The sequence below is a fragment of the Trachypithecus francoisi genome, unplaced genomic scaffold (assembly GCF_009764315.1).
Source record: "Trachypithecus francoisi isolate TF-2019V2 unplaced genomic scaffold, Tfra_2.0 Lachesis_group11, whole genome shotgun sequence".
Taxonomy (NCBI): domain Eukaryota; kingdom Metazoa; phylum Chordata; class Mammalia; order Primates; family Cercopithecidae; genus Trachypithecus; species Trachypithecus francoisi.
Genome location: NW_022681456.1, coordinates 80,230 through 104,966, shown reverse-complemented (window position 1 = coordinate 104,966; position 24,737 = coordinate 80,230). Strand labels below are relative to the sequence as shown.

The 24,737-nt window shown below is 42.9% G+C and overlaps 1 protein-coding gene across 2 annotated transcripts in view; it reads left to right on the top strand.

The window, feature by feature from the left end:
• ZNF10 (zinc finger protein 10) overlaps positions 1 to 12,374 on the top strand; it is a 32,979-nt gene extending 20,605 nt beyond the window's left edge. Inside the window, exons 3-5 of one of the 2 annotated variants that reach the window (XM_033219958.1) lie at positions 2,429 to 2,555; positions 3,211 to 3,306; positions 8,440 to 12,374. In XM_033219958.1, the coding sequence (XP_033075849.1) occupies positions 2,429 to 2,555; positions 3,211 to 3,306; positions 8,440 to 9,908 (1,692 nt within the window). In that variant the 3' untranslated portion in view covers positions 9,909 to 12,374. The remainder of the gene's footprint in view (positions 1 to 2,428; positions 2,556 to 3,210; positions 3,307 to 8,439) is intronic. The other variant, XM_033219959.1, reaches the window with a different exon arrangement.
• Positions 12,375 to 24,737: the final 12,363 nt, after the last annotated feature.

Genomic DNA, 24,737 nt, shown 5'->3' with positions numbered 1-24,737 from the left:
ATCAGTATGCAATATCCCTTTTTATCTCTGCTAATATTCTTTGTTCTTAATTCTATGTTGTCTGATATTAATACAGCCACTGTAACTTTCGTATGATTAGTGTTTCCATATTACATCTGTTTCTGTCCTTTTACTTGTAACCTCTCTAGGTTGTATTCAATGTTTTTTTTTTTTTTTGAGACAGAGTTTCACTCTCGTTCCCCAGGCTGGAGTGCAATGGCGATATCTCAGCTCACTGCAACCTCCGCCTCCTGTGTTCAAGCGATTCTTCTGCCTCAGCCTCCTGAGTAGCTGGGATTATAGGCATGTGCCACCACACCCAGCTAATTTTGTATTTTTAGTAGAGACAGGGTTTCTCCACATTAGTCAGGCTGGTCTTGAACCCATGACCTCAGGTGATCTGCCCGCCTCGGCCTCCCAAAGTTCTGGGATTACAGGTGTGAGCCACAGCACCCGGCCCAATGTTGTTTTTTTTTTTTAGGTAGCAGATAGTCGAGGCTTGTGGTTTTTTTGTTTGTTTGTTTGTTTTGAGGCAGGGTCTCGTTGCCCAGGCTGGAGTGCAGATGTGTTATTACAGCTCACTGCAGTCTGGCTCAAACTCCTGGACTCAAGTGATCCTCCCACCTGTCTCCCTAGTAGCTGGGACTGTAGGCATGAGCCACCACATCTGGCTAGTTTTTAAATTTTTTGTAGACATAGGATCTCCCGATGTTGTCCAGGCTGGTCTGAAACTCCTGGGCTCAAGGCTTGTGGTTTTTGCTGTTGCCTTTTTTTTTTTTTTTTTTTTGAGACAGGTTCTCACTCTGTTGCACAAGCTAGAGTACAGTGGTATGATCACAGCCCGCTGCAACCTCTGCCTCCTGGATTCAAGTGATCCTCTCACCTTAGCCTCCTGAGTAGCTGAGACTACAGGCACATGCCACCCTGCCTGGCTAATTTTTGTATTTTTTGTACAGACAGGGTTTTGTCATATTGCTAGGCTTGTCTTGAGCTCCTGAACTCAAGTGATCCACCTGCCTCAGCCTTCCAGAGTGCTGGGATTACAGGTGTGAGCCACTGCACCCGGTTGCTTTTTTTTTTTCTTAATACATTTTGGCGACCTGTTTTTTAATTGTTATGTTTAGACCATTTTTGTTTAATGTTATTATTGATACAATTGAATTTCAGTGTGTTGTTTTATTATATGTTCTCTGTATATCTTTTCCCAGTTCTTAATTTACTACCTTTATTTGGATTATTTGAATATATTTTAGTATTTCACTTAATGTCTTGGTTTTTTAGCTTTATATTTTTGTACTTTTTAATGGCTGCTGTAGGGATTAGAATATACATACCTAATCTTTTACAGTCCACTTATAGTTAATTTTTACCAGTTCAAGCAAAATCTAGAAGCCTTACAACATACGGGTCCCTTTATGTCTCTCCCTTTATGTTAAAGTTGTGTGTGTATTGAGAAACTGCACCAGAAAATGTTATAGGTCTTTCAGCTGTTCTATATATTTTTGAAACATTTAAGAGAAAAAAACAAATCTATTATATGTACCCAGATATCTACTGTTTTTGTTATTTATCTTCCATTTCTGAGATTTCAGGTTTCTCTGGTATCATTTCCCTTCTGCCTGAAGAACTTCCCTCAGCACATCTTCTAGAGCAGATCTTCTGCCAACAAATTCTGTTAGTTTTAGTTCATTTGAGAATATCTTTATTTTGCATCATTTTTGAAAGATATTTTCACTGGATGTAGAAATTCTGGTTTGTCTGTTCTTTCAGCATTTAAAAACAAACAAACATTATTCTACTGTCTTTGACCTTTATAGTCTTTGATGGGAGACCCTGAGTCACTCAAATAGATTTTTCTCTAAATATAATCAACACTTACTTTTGATGTGGCTGATAAGGGCCTTGCATCTATCTCCTGTTTCTTTGTCTGATTGTTTTGCTACTGCTAAAATATAATCTTCCAACTCTTCTATTGTTTTTTTAGTACCTACCAATGGTCATGAAAAATGTTTTGGATAATTATTTTAGGTTATAAAATATGGCTAGGGTGGTAAATCTCTTAAGCATTAAGGTGTACTTGAATTAGGTTCTTTATCTTACATAGTGTAAAAGTGGGTTAACTTTTTGGGAGAATAGATGATTCGCCCTGCCATAGCTGTTTAAAATTTATTTTAAATAAAAATTCTTATGACAGTTTTTTTTAACCTAAAGCATCATATAAAACTTGTTTTCAGACATTAGGTACCTAATAGCCATTCCTTTTACGACTTGACCAGAATAAATAGTACTCACTCCTAGAATAAATTGGGGTCCATCCACTTTACCTGCCCCAGTGCTGTCAGCTTAATTTCTCTTCCTGTTAGCAATCAGGAAAGGGGGATAGCAAAGATACATATCTGGTGCAATGCAAATGTGTTTGATGTTGTAGACACTGGTGACCTTCAAGGATGTATTTGTGGACTTCACCAGGGAGGAGTGGAAGCTGCTGGACACTGCTCAGCAGAGCGTGTACAGAAACGTGATGCTGGAGAACTATAAGAACCTGGTTTCCTTGGGTAAGACTAGCTCTGTTTTTGAAGATTTTGGTTCTCCTTTGATCAAAAGGTACAAGACCCTGAAGCATATATCCTATCAGAGTACGGGCTTGGCATTCAAGAGACCTCATTTCTTTGAGGCATAGAACAGGTTTTTTTTACTCCAGCTTTTGTGGAAAACTTGTTTTAATGTATTGAAGTTTTTAAAATGCCTCTTTAAAAAGTTTTCCAGCTGGGCGTGGTGGCTCACGCCTATAATCCCAGCACTTTGGGAGGCCGAGGTGAGTGGATCACAAGGTCAAGAGATTGAGACCATCCTGACCAACGTGGTGAAACCCCGTCTCTACTAAAAATACAAAAATTAGCTGGGCATGGTGGCGTGTGCCTGTAGTCCCAGCTACTTGGCAGGCTGAGGCAGGAGAATCACTTGAACCCGGGAAGCGGAGGTTGCAGTGAGCCAAGATTGTACCACTGCACTCCAGCCTGGCAACAGAGTGAGATTCCATCTCAAAATAAATAAATAAATAAAATAAAAAAGATTTTCCTGCCTCTTTCAACTTTAGAGTCCCTGCCAGTCCTGCAGAGGGTTGGAGGGTCAGGCTGAATCTGAGATGTTTCTTTGTGCCTGCCCCAGAGCTCCCCTGACTCTTACCCCATTGTCTTTTACTGTGAACAGGTTATCAGCTTACTAAGCCAGATGTGATCCTCCGGTTGGAGAAGGGAGAAGAGCCCTGGCTGGTGGAGAGAGGGATTCACCAAGAGGCGCATCCTGGTGAGGACCAGACAAGAGTTGTCATAGGCAGTAGCCCAGATGAGCTGTGAGATGCTAGCACTTCTAGAGATAGTGGTCACTGGCCCTCCTCACAGGTCCTTCTTCGTGGGAAGATTGAGTTTATCTGGCCCCTATTTCCCCACTGCCAATCTTTATATTCCATTTGCATTCAGAAGCAAAGGTTTCTCTGTCTGTTGACGTGGTTGGTTTCAGCGCTGCACATGTCGCTTTCCTGATTATTACCGTTATTACCACTAACCTAGCATCTTGTGCTCTCATTTGTCATAGAATCACTTCTTGCATTTTTGCCTCTCTTTCTTTCACGTGACCCCTTCCCACAACTCAGTTAACTATCTGTGCAAGCTCCGGAGTAGGACTCTTACCACCTTTTCTGAGAGTTTGTTTTCTGTCAGGTAGAAAACTGCTGCAGAGAGCTCATAATTCCTGTTGCCTCAACTCTCCTTCCTTTCCAGGATGGCTGCTCACAGAAACACCGGTTTTTCTTACTGTACTTTTAGATCTTTTATTTTTGTTTTTTGAGATGGAGTTTCTCTCAGTCTCCTAGACTGGAGTGCAGTGGCGTGATCTCAGCTCACTGCAACCTCCGCCTCCCAGGTTCAAGTGATTCTCCCGCCTCAGCCTCCGAAGTAGCTGGGATTACGGGCATGCACCACCATGCCCAGCTAGTTTTTATGTTTTTAATAGAGGTGGGGTTTCACCATGTTGGCCAGGCTGGTCTCGAACTCCTGACCTCAAGTGGCCGCCCACCTCGGCCTTCCAAAGTGCTGGGATTACAGGCGTGAGCCACCATGCCCGGCCTCTATCTAGTTCTGTATTTAATGTTTTAAAAATCTATTTCTGGCCAGGCGCGGTGGCTTAAGCCTGTAATCCCAGCACTTTGGGAGGCCGAGAAGGGCGGATCACGAGGTCAGGCGATAGAGACCATCCTGGCTAACACGGTGGAACCCCGTCTCTACTAAAAAATACAAAAAACTAGCCAGGCAAGTTGGCGGGCGCCTGTAGTCCCAGCTACCTGGGAGGCTGAGGCAGGAGAATGGTGTGAACCCGGGAGGCGGAGCTTGCAGTGAGCTGAGATCCGGCCACTGCACTCCAGCCTGGGCGATAGAGCGAGACTCCGCCTCAAAAAAAAAAAAAAAAAAAATCTATTTCTAGGCATTTCCCTGCATCTCAGACTTTGAATGTGATGTAAATTAAATCTGAGTCTTACTTGTCCTGTAATTTAGCCTCAGGTTCTTTCCCATTAAGCCTTTTATGATTCCTCGTTAAGTACTGGCCTCTTCCTCTTCTGAACTTCCACTTAGTTTAAATCTTTACTTTAAAATATTATCATAAGCTCTTTTTTACTTTTGAGTATTTGCCTTGTAGCTAATTGTATCAAAATGCTGTGTCAAAACAAGTCTTTCAACTGCCTTGGGACCATGGGAAGAAATATTGTTATATTTTCTTTTCTTTATTACTTACCTTCTTTCTTTCTTTTCTCTTTGTTCATCTAGTAAGCTTTCCTGAATGTCTATTGACAAGTATCCAAAAATAACAATTATTAACTAGATCCAGCAGTTTATATTTTTATTGAGAAAAGGCGGGCGGATTATGAGGTCAGGAGATCGAGACCATCGTGGCTAATACTGTGAAACCCCATCTCTACTAAATATACAAAAAAAAATTAGCTGGGTGTAGTGGTGGGCGCCTGTAGTCCCAGCTACTCAGGAGGCAGGGGCAGGAGAATGGCATGAATCCAGGAGGCGGAGCTTGCAGTGAGCCGAGATTGCACCACTACACTCCAGCCTGGGCGACAGAGAGAGACTCCACCTCAAAAAAATAAAAAATAAAAAGACTCAGACCTCATGGGCTTAAATGCATGGAGTTTTACAGAATCTACAAGGCTGTGAAATTCATTATCAAAACAAAAAATATAATGTGTGATAATTTTTAAAAATCAGATGATTAGTTGATTAATGGGTCCAATAGACTTCGACAATAACTTACTGGCATGGCTATGTTACATAATATGTGGAAGATTTTAGGATATTAATAAAGCATCTCATTCTTATGATCAAACTCTACACTCAGAATTGTCCTCCCATTAGTGCTCAGCACCCCCCTTATACATATTCTTCGTAAAATCTTCCAGTTGGCATTTGTAGTTTGAAAAATTTCTCCATAAGATTTTATGATGGGCCGGGCGCGGTGGCTCAAGCCTGTAATCCCAGCACTTTGGGAGGCCGAGAAGGGCGGATCACGAGGTCAGGAGATCGAGACCATCCTGGCTAACACGGTGAAACCCCGTCTCTACTAAAAATACAAAAAAAACTAGCCGGGCGAGGTGGCGGGCGCCTGTAGTCCCAGCTACTCGGAGGCTGAGGCAGGAGAATGGCGTAAACCCGGGAGGCGGAGCTTGCAGTGAGCTGAGATCTGGCCACTGCACTCCAGTCCGGGCGACAGAGCGAGACTTCGCCTCACAAAAAAAAAAAAAAAAAAGATTTTATGATGTTCTGGATTGGGGAAAGAGGGGGAAGGAGGGGTGGTGTATTTCCTATTAAAAATCATCAGGAGGCCGGGCGCGGTGGCTCAAGCCTGTAATCCTAGCACTTTGGGAGGCCGAGACGGGCGGATCACAAGGTCAGGAGATCGAGACCATTCTGGCTAACACGGTGAAACCCCGTCTCTACTAAAAAATACAAAAAACTAGCCGGCGAGGTGGCGGGCGCCTGTAGTCCCAGCTACCTGGGAGGCTGAGGCAGGAGAATGGCGTAAACCCGGAGGCGGAGCTTGCAGTGAGCTGAGATCTGGCCACTGCACTCCAGTCCGGGCGACAGAGCGAGACTTCGCCTCACAAAAAAAAAAAAAAAAAAAGATTTTATGATGTTCTGGATTGGGGAAAGAGGGGGAAGGAGGGGTGGTGTATTTCCTATTAAAAATCATCAGGAGGCCGGGCGCGGTGGCTCAAGCCTGTAATCCTAGCACTTTGGGAGGCCGAGACGGGCGGATCACAAGGTCAGGAGATCGAGACCATTCTGGCTAACACGGTGAAACCCCGTCTCTACTAAAAAATACAAAAAACTAGCCGGGCGAGGTGGCGGGCGCCTGTAGTCCCAGCTACCTGGGAGGCTGAGGCAGGAGAATGGCGTAAACCCGGGAGGCGGAGCTTGCAGTGAGCTGAGATCCGGCCACTGCACTCCAGCCTGGGCGACAGAGCGAGACTCCATCTCAAAAAAAAAAAAAAAAAAATCATCAGGATGGGAAAGAAACTAGGAACTAACAAAGTGGTAAGTGACAGTGAGGACTGGTGGGGGTGGGATTGTATAAGGAAGTCATTTAGGGACGAGGCCTGGCACAGGGATCATTTACCAGGTGTATTAGTTTCCTGGGGCTGTGGTAGCAAAGAACCAGAAGTTAGGTGGCTCAGAACAACCAAAATGTATCATGTCATAGCTGGAGGCTGTAAGTCTAAAATGAAGATGTCAGTGGGGCTCTTTTATGCTTCTAGGAGAGTGTCTTTCCTTATGTCTTCCAGTTAGCCCCAGGTATTCCTTGGCTTGCGGATATATCATTCCAGTCTTGGTCTCCATATTCACATGGTCTCTTCCCCTGTGTCTCTGTCTCTTTTAATGAGGACCACCATCATATTGGATTAGGGACCCATCCTATTTCTGGTACTACCTCATAACTTATTACATCTGGAAAGACTGTATTTCCAAATGTCGTATTCTGAGAAGCTGAGGATTAAAACTTCAACATACCTTTTTGGGGGGGATACAGTTTAACCCATAATACCAGGTAACAGGGGAATGTCACCCCATCATGTAAGATGAAGTGGTATTATCAGTGTATTTTTTAGGTTTGGGATTATACATTTTACCTGAAAGACACTGAGAAACAGATAAAGCTCTTATTCAAGGGAAATAATTTGCAGTAATATACACAGGTAGCAGATGGCAGAAATTCTAAGAGAGTATGGGTCAGGCCTCAGATTCTAAGTTCACATCTTGTGGTAGTAGTCCTATCGGTTGTTAAGTCCTTATGTTTCAGAACAAAGAAATCAAAACAGAAAATGAGAAGAATGATAATGATTATAGTAAATCTTACTGCTTTGACCATAAATGTGCCAGAGACTGTAATAGGCTCATGCTTTATATAATATGATAATCTGAAATAGCAAATACTGTCGTCCTTAGATTACAGATAAGCAAAATGAATTCTTAAAAGTTTAGCAACTTGTCTAAATTCACCACTAGTAATAGTATAAAACTTAGATTAGGAACCTGTATCTTGGTAACTTTTGTGCAGTTACTCTTCCACCTTGTCATGCAGCCGCTCTGACAGGTCTGTTGTGTCAGTCATCTGGGTGTTATTCTGTAGTGCTTCTGTGATTTGGATAAAAAGCATTGCCTGACGTATGGCTGCATTCACGGTTTAAGAATACTAAATGGGGCCGGATGCAGTGGCTCACGCCTATAATCCCAGCACTTTGGGAGGCCAAGGTGGGTGGATCACCTGAAGTCAGGAGTTCACGACCAGCCTGGCCAACATGGTGAAGCCCTGTCTCTACTAAAAAGATAAAAAATTAGCCAGGCATGGTGGCAGGCACCTGTAATCCCAGCTACTTGGGAGGCTGAGGCAGGAGAATCATTTGAACCTGGGAGGCAGAGGTTGCATTGAGCCGAGATCACGCCATTGCACTCCAGCCTGGACAACAAGAGCGAAACTCTGTCTAAAAAAAAAAAAGAATACTAAATTGATAGTAATGTGAAGAATGTGTGTCAGGGGAAAGTCCTGACAACAAGTAGATAGGTGAGGAACTTGCATTGTTAACATCTGGATTAGGAAATGGGAGTGCAGTCCTTTTTATGTAATTTTCCTTATTTCTACTCTCACCATTGATATCCTGAGTCCTGTGGCTTCTCCTTACTCCTTTTGCCCCTTTTGAGTACTGTATACCCTAATGCATTTACTGTTTACTGCTCCATTCTTCCTTTTCTCATTCTCTATCGAAGTTACAAAGCCATATTTGAAAGCAGCTGTGTACATCTTGCATACTTTGTCTCCACGTACTTCCTACCATTCTCACTTTAATACTGTCTTTAGTTACATAAAGATTTTCATTTCTTTCAGATTCAGAGACTGCATTTGAAATCAAATCACCAGTTTGCAGCAGGAGCATTTTTAAAGATAAGCAATCGTGTGACATTAAAATGGAAGGAATGGCAAGGAATGATCTCTGGTATTTGTCATTAGAAGAAGTCTGGAAATGTAAAGACCAGTTAGACAAGTATCAGGAAAACCCAGAGAGACATTTGAGGCAAGTGGCATTCACCCAAAAGAAAGTACTTACTCAGAAGAGAGTCTCTGAAAGTGGTAAATATGGGGGAAACTGTCTTCTTCCTGCTCAGCTGGTACTGAGAGAGTATTTCCATAAACGTGACTCACATACTAGAAGTTTAAAACATGATTTAGTTCTTAATGGTCATCAGGAAAGCTGTGCAAGTAACAGTAATGAATGTGGTCAAACCTTCTGTCAAAACATTCACCTTATTCAGTTTGCAAGAACTCACACAGGTGATAAATCCTACAAATGCCCTGATAATGATAACTCTCTTACTCATGGTTCATCTCTTGGTATATCAAAGGGCATACATAGAGAGAAACCCTATGAATGTAAGGAGTGTGGAAAATTCTTCAGCTGGCGCTCTAATCTTACTAGGCATCAGCTTATTCATACTGGAGAAAAACCCTATGAGTGTAAAGAATGTGGAAAGTCTTTCAGCCGGAGTTCTCACCTCATTGGACATCAAAAGACCCATACTGGTGAGGAACCCTATGAATGTAAAGAATGTGGTAAATCCTTCAGCTGGTTCTCTCACCTTGTTACCCATCAGAGAACTCATACAGGAGACAAACTGTACACATGTAATCAGTGTGGGAAATCTTTTGTTCATAGCTCTCGGCTTATTAGACACCAGAGGACACATACTGGAGAGAAACCGTATGAATGTCCTGAATGTGGGAAATCCTTCAGACAGAGCACACATCTCATTCTGCATCAGAGAACCCATGTTAGAGTGAGGCCCTATGAATGCAATGAATGTGGAAAGTCTTATAGCCAGAGATCTCACCTTGTTGTGCATCATAGAATTCACACTGGACTAAAACCTTTTGAGTGTAAGGATTGTGGAAAATGTTTTAGTCGAAGCTCTCACCTTTATTCACATCAAAGAACCCACACTGGAGAGAAACCATATGAGTGTCATGATTGTGGAAAATCTTTCAGCCAGAGTTCTGCCCTTATTGTGCATCAGAGGATACACACTGGAGAGAAACCATATGAATGCTGTCAGTGTGGGAAGGCCTTCATCCGGAAGAATGACCTCATTAAGCATCAGAGAATTCATATTGGAGAAGAGACCTATAAATGTAATCAGTGTGGCATTATCTTCAGCCAGAACTCTCCATTTATAGTTCATCAAATAGCTCACACTGGAGAGCAGTTCTTAACATGCAATCAATGTGGGACAGTGCTTGTTAATACCCCTAACCTTATTGGATACCAGGCAAATCATATGAGAGAAAATGCTTACTCATAAATGCAGGAATTTGTCACAAAGAGCAATAACTTTATTTTGCATTGGAGAACTCCTGGAGATATGCTGTACAAATTGAATCTATGTGGAAATGCTTTCAGTCTTGTTACTATCATATTGCACATTAGAGAATTGGTCCTGGAAGGGAAAGAAACCACAGATTTTATTTCAGTACAGAAATCCATCAGATTTTCTTCTTTTCATGAATTCCTACAGAAGTAATTGGCCTGGGAGCATTCTTGACCAAGTCTTAAATGCTAGAATCTGAGAAGGAATTATTAAATAGGTGAGTTGTTGAGCAAGAACCCCTTCATTTGAAAAGAAATGAGTATGCTACTGTAGGGAGAGTTGTTGCTGAGAATTAAGAAATGATACAGTTAATGCAACAAAAGATGGAAAAGAATATTTCAGTCAATATGTCATTGTTTACTTGACTTTGTCTCTCTTCTGGGACATTTAGTAGTGTTTGGTATGTTTTATGTGTCTGGTAGAGACCGTATTTTGGTTAACAGCAAGGAAAATGCTTATAATGTAGTACAATTAAAAACAACACATCTCCACTACCAGTACTAACCCATTTTTAAGTATATTTGCATGTGGGCAAGAATTGAAAGTATATAGATAATTGAACAGAATTGATTTGTTAGGTAATGGGACTTTGAGTTTTATAGTCTGTTTAATGTTGCTGTAATAATTAAAGAAACTTTTAAATATTGTAAGAGGATACCTAGTTTCTCTATTCTACCATCAAAGAAGCTTTTGAGTACCACCTGTTAATGAGCTTTCCTATTCTAAATTGTTTTGGGTCACAGAGTTCCACTTTTTCCACTCTTTTTAGCATTGCAAACGCTCCTGATAAATTAAAAACACTAATTCTCTGGATGTTAGGACTTAGGGGAACACTGGGCATTTGGACATATCAGGGAGGGGTCCCCATTTTAGTGGGAACAAGTGTTTAAACAATATTTAGAGCAAGTGTCCTCCTGTGATAAACAGAGCACGGCCTAAAGATGCCCTCCGTCTGAAGGTAGTCTTTTATCTTTATAAAGAAAGATTAGTGTTAAGAGCATAGACTTGAACTAGACTACCCAGGTTGAAACCCCACTAGCTGGGTGATCTTGAACATACTGCTTAGCTTCTCTGTGCCAAACTTACTGATATCCTCCTCTGTAAATTAGTGATAATAATAGTACTTACCTAGTAGGATTATGGTGAGTATTAAATGAGTAAACAGAAACAGCTTAGAATAGTGCCTGACATATATTATGTTCTCTCTAGTTACTGGCTGTGATTATTAATATTATTGCCCCACCCCAATGTCTGTTATTTAATTGAAATCTGCTTGTGTGCTTATAAGAATTTACTGAGTTCTCACTTCCCTTACAGTCATACATGGTTTTTCCCTCTTGCCTAAATCAGAACTCAACAACCTGGGAAAATCACTGACAAATAGTTGATATAGGTTTCATTCCTGATGATCAATAAACAACTTGTAATGTTGTATACACATTTATTCTGTTTGCACAAAGGTTTTCCATTCTAGGGAGAGGATCCCAGTCTTCAGATTCTCTGGTAAGTTAATAACCCACAAAAGATTCTGGAAGAGGATCTGTTTTAATTTTCTGTTTCGTTCTATAAATCAATCTGTTGTGTATAGGGACTGACCATGATTCTGCATTTTCTAGCATAAATATTAGATGCTTAATGATTGATTGTTGAATGATAGATGAAGTATTGCTGAAGCCAACCAGAGATCTTGATCTCTCTCTGAAGAAAAACCTAGAAATGATGGTTAGAATGAGGAGACTTGAGAACCACAAGGAACATGACAGCCTCTAGCTCGTACTTGTCATTGAGATCAAGTGCGTTGGCCCAGGTCTCACATTTTCAGTGAAGTCAGACTCAGAACTAGGTCCTGGGTTCCATGTTTCCTGCTGCTCTTCTCACTGTGTACATACCGTGCCAACATATAACATGCCAATCAGAAATGGTTTTCATTAAGGGAGAATAGTCGCTTAACTGGGACTCTCAACATTTCTGATAACCTGTGGCTCAATTTCCTCAACTGTATAATGAGGATACTACTAGTATCTACCTCAAAGCGTTGTCATGTGGATTGAGATGATATGTATGAATCACATAAAAGAGTGCCTGGCACATAGGTGCTATTAATAATATTACTATTGTTAACACCTTAAGGATCTAACTTGTAATGAAGACAGAAATATGTATGAGGATCACTGAAATATTTATGACTGCATAATTTGCAAAATGAAAAAATGTACACTAGCATAATATTTGTGGCATAACTGTAATGGAATATTATGCAGGCATTAAAATATGTACACAAAAAGTTTGGTAACAGGAAAAATGCTGTTGTGTGTTACAACGAAAGCATGATAAATACTTGTTAATATGGAATAAGCTCAAATATGTCAAAATAAATGTATTATAAAAAATGAGTGTGGCCCAAAACTAAGGAAATTTGTCAAAATATTAATAGTAGCCTATATATTGGGAAAATTGGTGTTTCCTTTTCTATTTTTACACTTTTCAGTTCTTTCTAAAGCCTCCTGAAATAATATATCTTACTTTTAAAATTAGGAAAACAATCTCCTCAGTGATGGAATTTATTTTTTCTTCAAAATCTCATACCAAGGTCCGATGTGTTGGCTCATGCTTATAATCCCAACAACTTGGGAGGCTGAGGGAGGAGGATTGATTGAGTTCAAGACCAGCCTGGGCAACATAGCGAGACCCTGTCTCTACAGAAAGTTTAAAAATTAGGTGTGGTGGTGCATACCTATAGTCCTAGCTACTTAAAAGGCTCTGAGGCAGGAGGATCACTTGAGACCAGAGTTTGAGGTTGCAGTGAGTTATGATCACAGCACTGCACTGCAGCCTGGGCAACAGGGTGAGACTTTGTCTCCAAAAAAGGGGGTGTGAGGGCTCATACGTGTAAATAAGCTACTAGAGGCTGGGCACGGTGGCTCACGCCCGTAATCCCAGCACTTTGGGAGGCTGAGGCGGGTGGATCACCTGAGGTTGGGAGTTTGAGACCAGCCTGGCCAATATGGTGAAACCCCATCTCTGCTAAAAATACAAAGATTAGCTGGGCATGGTGATGCACGTCTGTAGTCCCAGCTACTTGGGAGGCTGAGGCAGGAGAATCGCTTGAACCCGGGAGGCGGAGATTGCAGTGAGCCGAGATGACACCACTGCACTCTAGCCTGGGTGACAGAGTGAGACTTCCTTTTCCATTTAAAAACAAAACAAAACAGAAAAACAACTAGAACCTTAATAAAGGAATTTAGCAAGGTCATAGGATATGAGGTTACAAAAATCAATTTTATTTCTATATACTAGCAGTGACCAATTAGGAAATGAAATTGGAAATACAGTTCCATTTATAATGATAGAAAAAAGTTAGGTTTTGAAGGAAAGGTGAGGGTTAAAGAGAGTTAGTGGCTCAACAGAAACACAGGTTTATTGCCAGCAAAAACCTGCAGAGAGGGGACCGGCTTAGTGTTGGAGCCCACTGCTGCTTTCAGGCTGGGGTAATTATAGGTTTGGGTGGAAGGGGTCTGGGTGGTATGGCTTGCTCCCCGGCAGGATTTGATAAAGGTGTTTCTGTAGTCAGGTGGTTAGATAGAATGTTTCTCATGGCCCAAGACCCTGTAGAATGTTTCGCCTTGACCAGGGTCTGTGAAATGGGGATTTACAAAATGATGCAGCTTTGACTAACAGTGACCAATTAGGAAATGAAATTAGGAATAGAAATCCATTTACAATGATACAAAAAATGTGAAATACTTAAATTTAATGAAACATGAAAGACCTGCATAGTGAAAACTATTAAAACATTGCTGGAAGAAGTTAAGGAACATATTATAACAATAAATAACACAAAAGAAATGGAGAAATATACCTTGGTCAAGGATGGGAAAACTCAGTATTGTTAAGATGGCAGTCCTCCCGAAATTAATCTTTTTTTTTTTATTATTTTTGAGATGGAGTCTTGCTCTGTCGCTCAGGCTGGAGTGCAGTGGGGCAATCTCTGCTCACTGCAAGCTCTGCCTCCTGGGTTCACGCCATTCTCCTGCCTCAGCCTCCCGAGTAGCTGGGACTACAGGCGCCCGCCACCAAGCCTGGCTAATTTTTTTGTATTTTTAGTAGAGACGGGGTTTCACAGTGTTAGCCAGGATGGTCTCGATCTCCTATCCTCGTGATCTGCCTGCCTCGGCCTTCCAAAGTGCTGGGATTACAGGCGAGAGCCACCGCGCCCGGCCTAGTTTTGTAATCTAAGCTTAAAGCTTAAGAAAAAATTATAACTTCAAACAACAGTTTTAAAACCAAAGTAAACCCCGGGAAAAAAATTTTTTCGTCATAAAACCTACATTCTTGAGCATCATAAAATTCACGTTTAACAAAAATGAGAAAAACAAAATCCTGATGAAGGATTAAAGCTCCTACTCGCTTTTTGTTGAGGCAGTGTTGCAGGAAGAATATGCTTTATGCATTCTGTGAGGAGTAGTAAATAAATGTCAATTGGAATTATATAGTGTGAGGGGCAGAAAGTAAATTTTAAAAAGTGAACAGATTACAGGCGTTCCTTGGAGATAGTGCAGGTTTCATTCTACACTATCACAAAGCAATCAATCATCATAAGGAAATCACACAATATTTTTTATGTTTAGAGGGTGGGCTTCAAAATGACTGACTAAAGCCATTTGATACCTCATTCACAAAGAAGAACCGCAAATGGCAAGTATATAATCACACTTTGAATAGATCATGTAAGAGAGAACGTATAATTCAACAGAGAGATGACAGAAAACACCTAAGGCAAGGAAGCAGAGGGAGGTGAGGTAGCCTGCTCAGCCACTGGAGATGGGCTGAGAACCCAGAGAAGCACCCCAATGTGAGGAAAGGGTGTGTGAGAGATTCCCCAGCAGTCCACATTTCCACCATGGTTGCTTGCAATCCTAGCATGGGAAATTTCCTCAACCCTCACGGGCCCTAAGACCAACATAGTAGCTGCTTGAAGACCACATGATGGCATTGCTACAGAGAGGGCATACACTGAATCTCACACACCGAGTCCTGAGTCCAAAATGGCAGCACAGTGCCATTTTGAGAGCCCAGACCCTACCATACTTCCCCTTTCACTGGGGCTCAATGGCTCCTGCATATCCACATCCCAGGAGCCCCATTGACAAGCTTGGCCCACCACTCCCATTCCCTTGGGCCCTAAGGTCCAAGGGCTGGCCGACCTGGAACCCCCATCTCCAGCAAAACTACCACAATCTACACCAACAGTGCTTTAAGCCACTGGGCAAATCACAGGTACCACTGAAACAGCTTACAGCTCAAGAAGTTATATGGCGACTACGCTGCTGCATGAACCCAAAATAAAAACTAAAGTGCCCTACCCTGGGCCAGGTGCAGTGGCTCACACCTGCAATCCCAGCACTTTGGGAGGCGGGCAGACCACCTGAGGTCAGAAGTTCAAGACTAGCCTGACCAACATGGTGAAATCTCGTCTCTACTAAAAATACAAAAATTAGCCAAGTGTGGTGGTAAGTGCCTGTAATCCCAGCTACTCTGGGGGCTGAGGCAGGGAAATCCCTTGAACCAGGGTGGCAGAGGTTGCAGTTTTGTCTGGAATTGGTGGGTTCTTGTTCTCGCTGACTTCAAGAATGAAGTCGTGAACCCTCACGGTGAGTATTACAGTTCTTTTTTTTTTTTTTTGAGACTGAGTCTCGCTCTGTCGCCGGGGCTGGAGTGCAGTGGCCGGATCTCAGCTCACTGCAAGCTCCGCCTCCCGGGTTTACGCCATTCTCCTGCCTCAGCCTCCCGAGTAGCTGGGACTACAGGCGCCCACCACCTCGCCCGGCTAGTTTTTTTTTTGTATTTTTTTTAATAGAGACGGGGTTTCACCATGTTAGCCAGGAAGGTCTCTATCTCCTGACCTCGTGATCTGCCCGTCTCGGCCTCCCAAAGTGCTGGGATTACAGGCTTGAGCCACCGCCCCCAGCCTACAGTTCTTAAAGATAGTGTGTCTGGAGTTTGTTCCTTCAGATGTTCAGATGTGTCCACAGTTTCTTCCTTCTGGTGGGTTCATGGTCTCGCTGACTTCGGGAGGGAAGCTGCAGACCTTCCCAGTGAGTCTTATAGCTTTTAAAGGTGGCCTGTCTGGAGTTGTTCATTCTTCCTAGTGGGTTTGTGGTCTTGCTGGCTTCAGGAGTGAAGCTGCAGACCTTCGTGGTATTACAGCTCACAATGGCAGCGTGGACCCAAGAGTAGCAGCAGGATTTACTGTAAAGTGCAAAAGAACCAAGGTTCCACGCTATGGAAAGTGACCGGAAGGGGTCACCACTGGCTAGCTTGAGCAGCCTGCTTTTATTCCCTTATCTGGCCCCACCCACATCCTACTGATTGGTCAGTTTTACAGAGAGCTGATTGGTCCGTTTTACAGAGCACTGATTGGTCCATTTTGACAGAGTACTGATTGGTATATTTACAATTCCTGAGCTAGACACAGAGTGCTGATTGGTGTGTTTACAATCCTTTAGCTAGACACAGAGTGCTAGACAGAGAAGTTTTACAAGTCCCCACTAGGTTGGCTAGATACAGAGTACTGATTGGTGTATTTACAAACCCTGAGCTAGACACAGAGTACTGATTGGTGTATTTACAAACCTTGAGTTAGACACAGAGTGCTGATTGGTGTATTTACAAACCCTCAGGGAAATATAAAGGTTCTCCAAGTCCCCACTAGGTTGGCTAGACACAGAGTACTGATTGGTGTATTTACAAACCCTTAGGGAGACATAAAGGTTCTCCAAGTCCCCACTAGACCCAGGAGCCCAGCTGGCTTCACCCAGTGGATCCCCGCACCGCCGCTGCAGGCGGAGCTGCCCGCCAGTACGGAGCCACACGCCTGCACTCATCAGCCCTTGGGTGGTCGATGGGACCGGATGCTGCGGTGCCAGGGGCCACGCTCGTAGGGGAGGCTCCGGCAGTGCAGGAACCCAGGGCGGCGGGGGGGGGGGGGGGGCATGGCGGGCTGCAGGTCCCCAGCCCTGCCCCAAGGAGAGGCAGCTGAGGCCCAGTGAGAATTCCAGCGCAGTGCCGGCGGGCTGGCACTGCTGGGGGACCCGGCGCATCCTCCCCAGCTGCTGGCCTTGGTGCTAAGCCCCTCACTGCCCGGGGTGGCGGCACCCGAGCCTGGGCTCACCCGGAACTCCCGCTGGCCCACGAGTGGGGCGTGAAGCCCCAGTTCCCTCCCGCGCCTCTCCCTCCGCACCTCCGGGCAAGCAGCGGGAGCCGCCTCCAGCCTCGGCCAGCCCAGAGAGTGGCTCCCACAGTGCAGTGGCGGGCTGAAGGGCTCCTGAAGCGCCACCAGAGTGGACACGGAGACTGAGGAGGCACGGAGAGCAAGGGCTACTAGCACGTTGTCACCTCTCACAGTGAGCCCAGATCCCACCAGTGCACTCCACCCTGGGTAACAGAGTGAGATTCCATCTCAAAAAAATTAAAAGATTAAATTAAATTTAAAAATGCCCTTCCTGGCCAGGTGCGGTTGCTCATGCCTGTAATCCTAGCACTTTGGGAGGCCAAGGCAGAGAGATTACTTGAGCTCTGGAGTTCCAGACCAGCCTGGGAAACATGGTGAAACCCAGTCTCTACAAAAAAATATAAAAATTAGCCAGGTGGTGTATGCCTGTGGTCGCAGCTACTTAGGAGGCTGAGGTAGAAGAATTGCTTGAGCCTGGGAGGTAAAGGTTGCAGTCAGCCATAGATAGATAGTTGCAGTCACCACAGATACATCTTTAGGAAAAAGTCCTCCCCTACTAAAGCAAATTCAAAAAAATGGGAAAAGTGACTTTTTCACCAGATGTGTATATATCAATGTTGAGAACACAAGAAACATGAAAAAAGGAAAAAAAAAAACTGAGGAAAAAATGACACCTCCAAAGGAACACAGTAACTCTCCAGTAAACAAGGATGCTATACCCAGAAAAGTTAAATGAAGTCTTAAATGAAGAAGAAAGAAAGTCTTTCCCAGGCAAATAAAAACCAGTAGACTGGCTGACTATACAAGAAATTTGTACGGGAGTCCTACACCTGGAAGCAAAAGAACAATATCTACCATCATGAAAACATATGAAAATACAAAGCCTACCACTGGTAGAGCAAACACAGAAATAAGGAAGAGAAAGGACTAAAATCTTCGGGCTCCACTTCTAGTTTCCTTGCTATTTCCACCACATCTGGATTTACTTCCTCCATGGAAGTTTTGAGTTCCTCAAAATCATTTATGAGCATTGGGATCAACTTATTTTAAAGTCCTATTGTTGATATTTTGACTCCCTCCTATGAATCACAAATGTCCTTAATGGCACCTAAAATGGTGAATCATTTCTAGAGGTTTTTCCATTTACATCGCCCAGATCCATCAGAGTAGTCACTAGCTATGGCAGTTGTAGCCTTACAAAATATATTTTTGAAATAAGACTTGAAAGTTAAAATTACTCCTTCATCCATGGGCTACAGAATGGATATTGTGTTAGCAGGTGGTTAAATAGCATTTATTTCCACCAGAGCTCTTGGGTGACTAGGTGCATTGCCAGTATGCAGTACTATTTAGTAAAAGAAAAGAAATCTTTTCTTACTGAGTAGTAGGTCTCAACAGTGGGCTTAAAATATTCAGTAAACTATGATATAAACAAATGTGCTGTCACCCAGGCTTTGTTATTCCATTTATAGAGCACAGCAAAATAGGTTTAGCATAAATCTTAAGGGCTCTAGGATTTTCAGAACGGTAAATGAGACAAACAAAAGGAGTCGGAATTTGTTACTGCACTACATGAAATTCTAAAGAGAATCCTTCAGGTTGAAATGAAAGGATACTAGACAGTAACTTGATGGTATACAGAGAGTAAGAAAGATTTTCAGTAAGAAAAGACTACATGGGCGCATATAGAAGCTAGTGTCAGTGTAAAAGAAAATACATAAAAATAACTAAATTTATGTTATCAGACACACAATATATAATGATGTAACTTTTGACAATGATATAAAGGGAAGCAGGGAACAGAGCTATATAAGAGCAGAGTTTTTGCATACTATTGAAGTTAACTTTGTATCAATTCAGACTATATTGGCCTCAAATTTATTTGGAATTCTGGGGGCTGTGAACAGCCAAAACAATCTTGAAAAATAAGAATAAAGTTGGAGGACTCACAATTTTTGCTTTCAAAACTTACCACAAAGCTACAGTCATCAAAACAATGTGGTACTTGCATAACTATAAACATTTAGATCAATGGAATAGAATTTAGAGTCCAAAAATAAATCTATACATCTATGTCCAATTGATTTTTACAAGGGTGCCAAGTATATTAAGTAAGGAAAAGTAATCTCTTTAACAAATGTCACTGAATGACTGGATTTCCACATGCAGAAGAATGAAGTTGGCCTCCATCTCACACTACATACAAAAATTAATTCAAACTAGACCAATGACTTAAAAGTTAAAACTGTAAAACTCTTAGAATAATAAATAAAGGGAAATCCTCATGACCATGGGGCCAGTCATGGTGACTCATACCTGTAATGCCAGAACTTTGGGAGGCTGAGGCAGGAGGCTCACTTGAGCTCGAGAGTTGGAGACCCACCTAGGCAACCTAGTGAGATCCCATCTCAAAAAAAAAAAGAAAAAATATTCACAACCTTAGATTTGGCAATAGATTCTCAATTATGACACCAAAAGCACAAGCAATAACAAAAAAGAATAGATAAATTGGACTTTGTCAAAATTTTGAAATTTTGTGCATCAAAGGACATTATCATGAAAGTGAAACAATAACCTACAGAAATACAGAAAATATTTGCAAATCATATAAGAGTTTAATATCAGGAACATTTAAAGAACTCCTACAACTCAAAAAACAACCCCACTGAAAAATGTGTAGAGACATGAATAGACATTTCTCCAAAGAGGGTGTGCTAATGGCCACTAAACATGTTAAAAGATGGTCAAAGTTATTAGTCATTTGGGAAACACTAACCAAAACCACAATGAGATACCACTCCACACCTTGTAGGATAGGTGTAAATTTTTTTTTTTTTTTTTTTTTTTTTTTTTTTTTGAGACACAGTCTCGCTCTGTTGCCCAGGCTGGGGTGCAGTGGCCGGATCTTAGCTCACTGCAAGCTCCGCCTCCTGGGTTTAGGCCATTCTCCTGCCTCAGCCTCCAGAGTAGCTGGGACTACAGGCGCCCGCCACCTCGCCCGGCTAGTTTTTTGGATTTTTTAGTAGAGACGGGGTTTCACCGTGTTAGCCAGGATGGTCTCGATCTCCTGACCTTGTGATCCGCCCGTCTCGGCCTCCCAAAGTGCTGGGATTACAGGCTTCAGCCACCGCACCCGGCCTAAATTTTTTTTAAAGCAGAAAGTATTAAGTCTTATTCCCCAGTGAACAGGTATATTCAAACCTACCCCTACAGGTCAAGGGAACTGAGAAGCCAAAGAAAGAAGCTAACAAATACAGTTTCTCAGAAACATTTAATAGGGACTTATAAACAGAAGCAATGTCTTGGGCAACCATGAGACAGCAGATTACTGCACTCACCCTTCAGAAAGAATTCTTTATATCACAAGCTTTTTTGTTAAGACATGTTCAGCTAGCCATGTTTCAGACTCTCTTGCAAAGCTCATGACCAATGGGAATATAGATAAGCATCTCTATGAGGGATTGTCTATGGTACAGGCATCGTTTCTTGACCTTGCCGTAGCAATGTCTTGGTATGCATGATTCAAACATTAGTCATTATGTCAGTTTCATTTCAAGATGGGTTACTCTTGACAGGCAACAGACTGTTTTCCTACAAGTGTTCGGTAAGGATGTGGAGAAATTGGAGCTTGGAGCCCTTGTACATTGCTGGTGGGAATGTAAAATGGTTCAGCCACTGTGAGAAATGTTTTGGTGGCTTCTTGTAAAGGACAGAATTGCCCTATGACCCAATAATACCGCTACTGTATATATACCCCAATGCATTGAAAATAGGGAGTCGGCGGGCGCGGTGGCTCAAGCCTGTAATCCCAGCACTTTGGGAGGCCGAGGCGGGTGGATCATGAGGTCAGGAGATCGAGACCATCCTGGCTAACACGGTGAAACCCCGTCTCTACTAAAATTACCAAAAAAACTAGCCGGGCGTGGCGGCCGCGCCTGTAGTCCCAGCTACTGGGAGGCTGAGGCGGGAGAATGGCGGGAACCCGGGAGGCGGAGCTTGCAGTGAGCTGAGATCCGGCCACTACACTCCAGCCTGGGCCACAGAGCGAGACTCCGTCTCAAAAAATAAAAATAAAAAAATAAAAAAATTATCCAGGTGTGACAGCACATGCCTGTGGTCCCAGCAACTGAGGAGGCTGAGGTTGTATCTTTGTTCTCATTGGTTTCAAAGAACATCTTTATTTCTGCCTTCATTTCGTTATGTATCCAGTAGTCATTCAGGAGCAGGTTGTTCAGTTTCCATGTAGTTGAGCGGTTTTGATTGAGTTTCTTAGTCCTGAGTTCCAGTTTGATTGCACTGTGGTCTGAGAGACAGTTTGTTATAATTTCTATTCTTTTACATTTGCTGAGGAGTGCTTTACTTCCAACTATGTGGTCAATTTTGGAATAAGTGCAATGTGGTGCTGAGAAGAATGTATGTTCTGTTGATTTGGGGTGGAGAATTCTGTAGATGTCTATTAGGTCCACTTGGTGCAGAGTTGAGTTCAATTCCTGGATATTCTTGTTAACTTTCTGTCTCATTGATCTGTCTAATGTTGACAGTCGGGTGTTAAAGTCTCCCATTATTATTGTATGGGAGTCTACATCTCTTTGTAAGTCTCTAAGGACTTGCTTTATGAATCTGGGTGTTCCTGTATTGGGTGCATATATATTTAGGATAGTTAGCTCTTCCTGATGAATTGATCCCTTTACCATTATGTAATAGCCTTCTTTGTCTCTTTTGATCTTTGATGGTTTAAAGTCTGTTTTATCAGAGACTAGGATTGCAATCCCTGCTTTTTTTTTTTTTCCATTTCCTTGGTAGATCTTCCTCCATCCCTTTATTTTGAGCCTATGTGTGTCTCTGCATGTGAGATGGGTTTCCTGAATACGGCAAACTGATAGGTCTTGACTCTTTATTCAATTTGCCAGTCTGTGTCCCTTAATTGGAGCATTTAGCCCATTTACATTTAAGGTTAATATTGTTATGTGTGAACTTGATCCTGTCATTATGATATTGGCTGGTTGTTTTGCTTGTTAGTTGATGCAGTTTCTTCCTAGCATCGATGGTCTTTACATTTTGGCATGTTTTTGCAATGGCTGGTACCAGTTGTTCCTTTCCATGTTTAGTGCTTCCTTCAGGATCTCTTGTAGGGCAGACCTGGTGGTGACAAAATCTCTAAGCATTTGCTTGTCTGTAAAGGATTTTATTTCTCCTTCACTTATAAAACTTAGTTTGTCTGGATATGAAATTCTGGGTTGAAAATTCTTTTCTTTAAGAATGTTGAGTATTGGCCCACACTCTCTTCTGGCTTGTGGAGTTTCTGCCGAGAGATCTTCTGTTAGTCTGATGGGCTTCCCTTTGTGCATAACGCAGCCTTTCTCTCTGGCTGCCCTTAACATTTTTTCCTTCATTTCAACTTTGGTGAATCTGACAATTTTGTGTCTTGGAGTTGCTCTTCTCGAGGAGCATCTTTGTGGCATTCTCTGTATTTCCTGAATTTGAATGTTGGCCTGCCTTACTAGGTTGGGGAAGTTCTCCTGGATGATATCCTGCAGAGTGTTTTCCAGCTTGGTTCCATTTTCCCTGTCACTTTCAGGCACACCAATCAGACGTAGATTTGGTCTTTTCACATAATCCCATATTTCTTGGAGGTTTTGTTCACTTATTTTTACTCTTTTTTCTCTACACTTCTCTTCTCACTTCATTTCATTCATTTGATCTTCAATCACTGATACTCTTTCTTCCAGTTGATCAAGTCGGTTACCGAAGCTTGTGCATTTGTCACGTAGTTTTCATGTCATGGATTTCATCTCTATCAATTCTTTTATGGTCTTCTCTGCATTGATTATTCTAGTTATCCATTCATCCATTCTTTTTTCAAGGTTTTTAATTTCTTTGCACTGGGTACATAGTTCCTCCTTTAGCTCTGAGAAGGTTGATCGACTGAAGCCTTCTTCTCTCAACTCATCAAAGTCATTCTTCATCCAGCTTTGTTCCATTGCTGGCGATGAGCTGAGTTCCTTTGGAGGGGGAGATGTGCTCTGATTTTTTGAATTTTCAGCTTTTCTGCCCTGCTTTTTCCCCATCTTTGTGGTTTTATCTGCCTTTGGTCTTTGATGATGGTGACGTACTGATGGGATTTTGGTGTGGGTGTCCTTTCTATTTGTCACTGTCAGGACCCTCAGCTGCAGGTCTGTTGGAGTTTGCTTGAGGTCCACTTCAGACCCTGTTTGCCTGGGTATCAGCAGTGGAGGCTGCAGAAGATAGAATATTGCTGAACACCAAGTGTTGTAGTCTGATCCTTGCTCTGGAAGCTTCGTCTCAGAGATGTACCCAGGCGTGTGAGGTGTGAGGTGTTTGTCTGCACCTAGCGGGGGATGTCTCCCAGTTAGGCTACTCATGGGTCAGGGACCCACTCGAGCAGGCAGTCTGTCCGTTCTCAGATCTCAACCTCCGTGCTGGGAGAACCACTGCCCTCTTCAAAGCTGTCAGACAGGGATTTACATCTGCAGAGATTTCTGCTGCTTTTTGTTTAGCTATGCCCTGTCCCCAGAGGTGGTGTCTACAGAGGCAGGCAGGCCTCCTTGAGCTGTGGTGGGCTCCATCCAGTTTGAGCTTCCGGGCACCTTTGTTTACCTACTTAAGCCTCAGCAATGGTGGGTGCCGCTCCCCCAGCCTTGCAGTTAGAGCTCAGACTGCTGTGCTAGCAATGAGGGAGGTTCTATGGGCATGGGACCCTCCGGGTCAGGTGTGGGATATAATCTCCTGGTGTGCCATTTGCTAAGACCCTTGGTAAGGAGCAGTATTAGGGTGGGAGTTACCCAATTTTCCAGGTGCTGTGTGTCTTAGTTTCCCTTGGCTAAGAAAAGGAATTCCCCTCCCCTTTGTGCTTCCCAGGTGAGGTGATGCCTCGTCCTGATTCAGCTCTTGCTGATTGGGCTGCACCCACTGACCAGCACCGACTGTCTGACACACCCCAGTGAGATGAACCCGGTACCTCAGTTGAAAATGCAGAAATCACCCATCTTCTGTGTCGCTCACGCTGGGAGCTGGAGGCTTCAGCTGTTCCTATGTGACTATCTTGGGCACCTGCCGGCTATTGTTCTTATGTTATGGTTTGGTCATTGTGGTAATTTCCTTCTTCTTCTTCTTCTTTTTTTTTTCAGACAGAGTCTTACTCTGTCGCCCAGGCGCAGGTGTTTATTTATTAATTAATTTATTTAGAGACGGATTCTCATTGTGTCACCCAGGCTGGAGTGCAGTGGCATGATCTCAGCTCACTGCAACCTCTGCCTCCCAGGTTCAAGCAATTCTTCTGCCTCAACCTCCCAAGTAGCTGGTACTACAGGCATGTGGCACTATGCCCAGTTAATATTTTGTAGCTTTAGTAGAGACGGGGTTTCACCGTGTTAGCCAGGATAGTCTCAATCTCCTGACCTCGTGATCTGCCCGCCTTGGCCTCCCAAAGTGCTGGGATTACAGGTGTGAGCCACCGCGCCTGGCCAGGTATTTCTTTATAGCAATGTGAGAACAGACTAATACAATAACTT